This window comes from Rhodamnia argentea, chromosome 6 (genome assembly GCF_020921035.1).
Source record: "Rhodamnia argentea isolate NSW1041297 chromosome 6, ASM2092103v1, whole genome shotgun sequence".
NCBI lineage: Eukaryota > Viridiplantae > Streptophyta > Magnoliopsida > Myrtales > Myrtaceae > Rhodamnia > Rhodamnia argentea.
Genome location: NC_063155.1, coordinates 29283418 through 29285854, shown reverse-complemented (window position 1 = coordinate 29285854; position 2437 = coordinate 29283418). Strand labels below are relative to the sequence as shown.

The 2437-nt window shown below is 44.4% G+C and overlaps 1 protein-coding gene across 1 annotated transcript; it reads left to right on the top strand.

Annotated features, from left to right (window-relative positions):
* Positions 1–194: 194 nt before the first annotated feature.
* LOC125315554 (protein SHORT HYPOCOTYL IN WHITE LIGHT 1-like) lies at positions 195–2199 on the top strand. Its single transcript, XM_048280763.1, has 3 exons — positions 195–775; positions 1597–1662; positions 2059–2199. Exons 1-3 carry the CDS (start codon positions 425–427, stop codon positions 2197–2199), a joined length of 558 nt encoding a protein of 185 aa, XP_048136720.1. The 5' UTR covers positions 195–424.
* The last annotated feature ends 238 nt before the right edge of the window (positions 2200–2437 follow it).

Below are 2437 nucleotides of genomic sequence, written 5' to 3'. Positions count from 1 at the left end.
GTTTCACCAGGTCTTTCTCAGGTAGCTACGTTACAGATTGATGTGGACAAACTCTTTCTTTCCCAATCATACTATTGAAGTGTCACCTTAATACAACCTAAAAAAAAAGGAACAGGGAGAAAGGAAAAATCAAAACTTGGGCATAGTTTCTCCACCCAACAAGTGATAAAAACAGAGAAAAAAAGAGCTAAATATTGACCAAGGTTTCATGATTAAACCTGATTTGGTGAAAGAGCTAAACTTCCCTGGTCGAGCATTTGTCTCTCACGTTCCTTTTGATCTTTGTGCTTAAAAAGAGAAATTGTGCCGCTGTGTTACGCTGTAGAATCCACCTATTCAAACGGCGTCTTCTGGGTCTCTGCTCAAAACGGACGTGGCCAACCCCATCACCACGGCAACACGACCCGCAATTTCGTCAGCACGCATGAACAACCCAACAAGCATCAGTCCCCTGCACTCCCCGCTCGCACCCCCTTCAGCTCTCCCCTTCCCTTTCCACGCTCTCCCTCAGCGCCCGGCCCGAGAACCCGGGATCTACGTTCGCCGTCCCAAGTCCTCTCTCCGCGACTCGACCGGCGAGTCGACTGAGGACGTGGACGACGGCTTCTTCGAAGGTGACGGCTCGATGATGGAGGACGAGAGCGACGACGAAGAGGACGCAGAGAGCAGCGTCGATTTGCTCATCAGGTTCTTGCAGAGCATGTTCAAGAAGGCGGCCCGGCGAGCCAAGAAGGCTTCTCGCTCCGTTTTGCCTGACTCGATACCGCCGCAGCTGGTGAACTCTCTTTCTTAATCTGCGTTGTCTTTCAGTGATCGTACAGGGTTGGGAGGAAGCGATGCTGAGAATTGTTCATGCCCTGTTTGATCTAATTCCTCTTAAAAAGAACATTTCGCGGCCTGTGTGGTCTATGATCGTAGTTTACTTTTAGCTTAAACCCAGTATTGTTGGATGCCCTTGTACGCATTAACTTTACTAATCACGAGTTTCACCAAAGTCGAGGAGTAAGTGCGTATTATGAGCTCGTCACGACATTGCCTCGCCCTTAAATAATAGCTATGTGCTCTGGATTCTAACGTGCAAGATGTGAACCCCTAAATGTTAGTTTATACTATACTGGAACTGTAAAAATCGAATTTTTCATCCTAATCAGCTTGATTTAATCAAGTGATTTAGTCACCTGAGAGATGAACTCATTGGCCTTACTGTGCCGTGAATCATAATGGAAAGAGACACTTTTATGATTTGGTTGAATCAGGAAATTCAGGTACTACAGTAGCTTTAATGATGAAATAAGCAAATCCGCAGTTTCGCCGGAAAGAATCAGATAAGAGACTTAATTTTTCCTTTGTTCTACTGTTTGGAAGGGAGCCTGTCCTTGGACCAAGTTACCAATGATCTGCTTCAAATTGTTTCCCGCCATATATATTTTCTTCAGTTTCGTTTACTTGATGGAGCTGCTGTCTGTCATCCTTTTAGAAACTAAAATGGTGTACTCACGTCACTATTACTCTTTGAACAGCATATACCTTGTGCTTACCCGTTGTTGATTGACACTGACTGTAGTTCTCTAATGCATCGCTGGATGGGAACTGCAGGTTTCCTTTGCGGTTGATGGGATTCTTCTACTAGCTTCACTTTCCATTTTGAAGGCACTTCTCGAGGTACTTCAATGACATTTTATCAGCAAATGTGGAAACTTAGTGGCTTAAAGAGGTTTACCTCGTGTCTGTGGTGATCGTATCTCGCTTATTTAGACTGATGACTGTCTATATTATGCATGTTATACCCACCACATTTCTTCCTTTTGTGCCCTTATATGAGCATTAATCGCCAATGAAATTTCCAGAGCGATAGGCTCTTGGTTCGCTGGAAAGTTAGATGATAAGGTAAATATGGAGGGCATTTTCAGAGTAAGGGTTGATCATGGAGTGGCTGCAACTTCATCTCGTTGTGCCACTGCGTAGCAAATGAAATTGGCTATAACTAGATCAACTTTCTACAAGGAACAGCCTTCTTTGACCCTCAACTGGCAATGTTAGTACTGGTGCTGGTTTCAGGTGCCCTGCACTCTTGGTGGCTCTGTATCTGTGGTGATCCTCCTCCTGCGGGTGATCTGGGCAGCTGTCTCGTTTTTCCAATCTAACGGGGATGGCTTGAACCAAGGTGGGAATACCTACAGGGCGGCACGACCTATATGACAGACGGCTTCATTTTGGGTTGATGCATCTCTCCTTGACAACTTCAGAAATCTCCTTCCTTCAGCCTTGCTTATGTCTATAAGCAAGGCTGTGAATACAGGCTGTGAATACAAGTATTGCTGATGCTCATAGTATTCGATAGTGGTTATTAGTGATTGTACTAATTTCTGTCATCCATTATATTGGAAAGACATCCAGTTCTCTTTTTATTCGGATATTTAACTAAAATATTACCAAA

Bases quoted from the DNA above. Each gene is read 5' to 3' on its own strand.
- LOC125315554 (XM_048280763.1), top strand. From the start codon at position 425: ATGAACAACCCAACAAGCATCAGTCCCCTGCACTCCCCGCTCGCACCC. The intron at 776-1,596 runs GTGAACTCTCTT...TGGGAACTGCAG, and splicing joins ACTCGATACCGCCGCAGCTG to GTTTCCTTTGCGGTTGATGG. The intron at 1,663-2,058 runs GTACTTCAATGA...TGCTGGTTTCAG, and splicing joins TTTTGAAGGCACTTCTCGAG to GTGCCCTGCACTCTTGGTGG.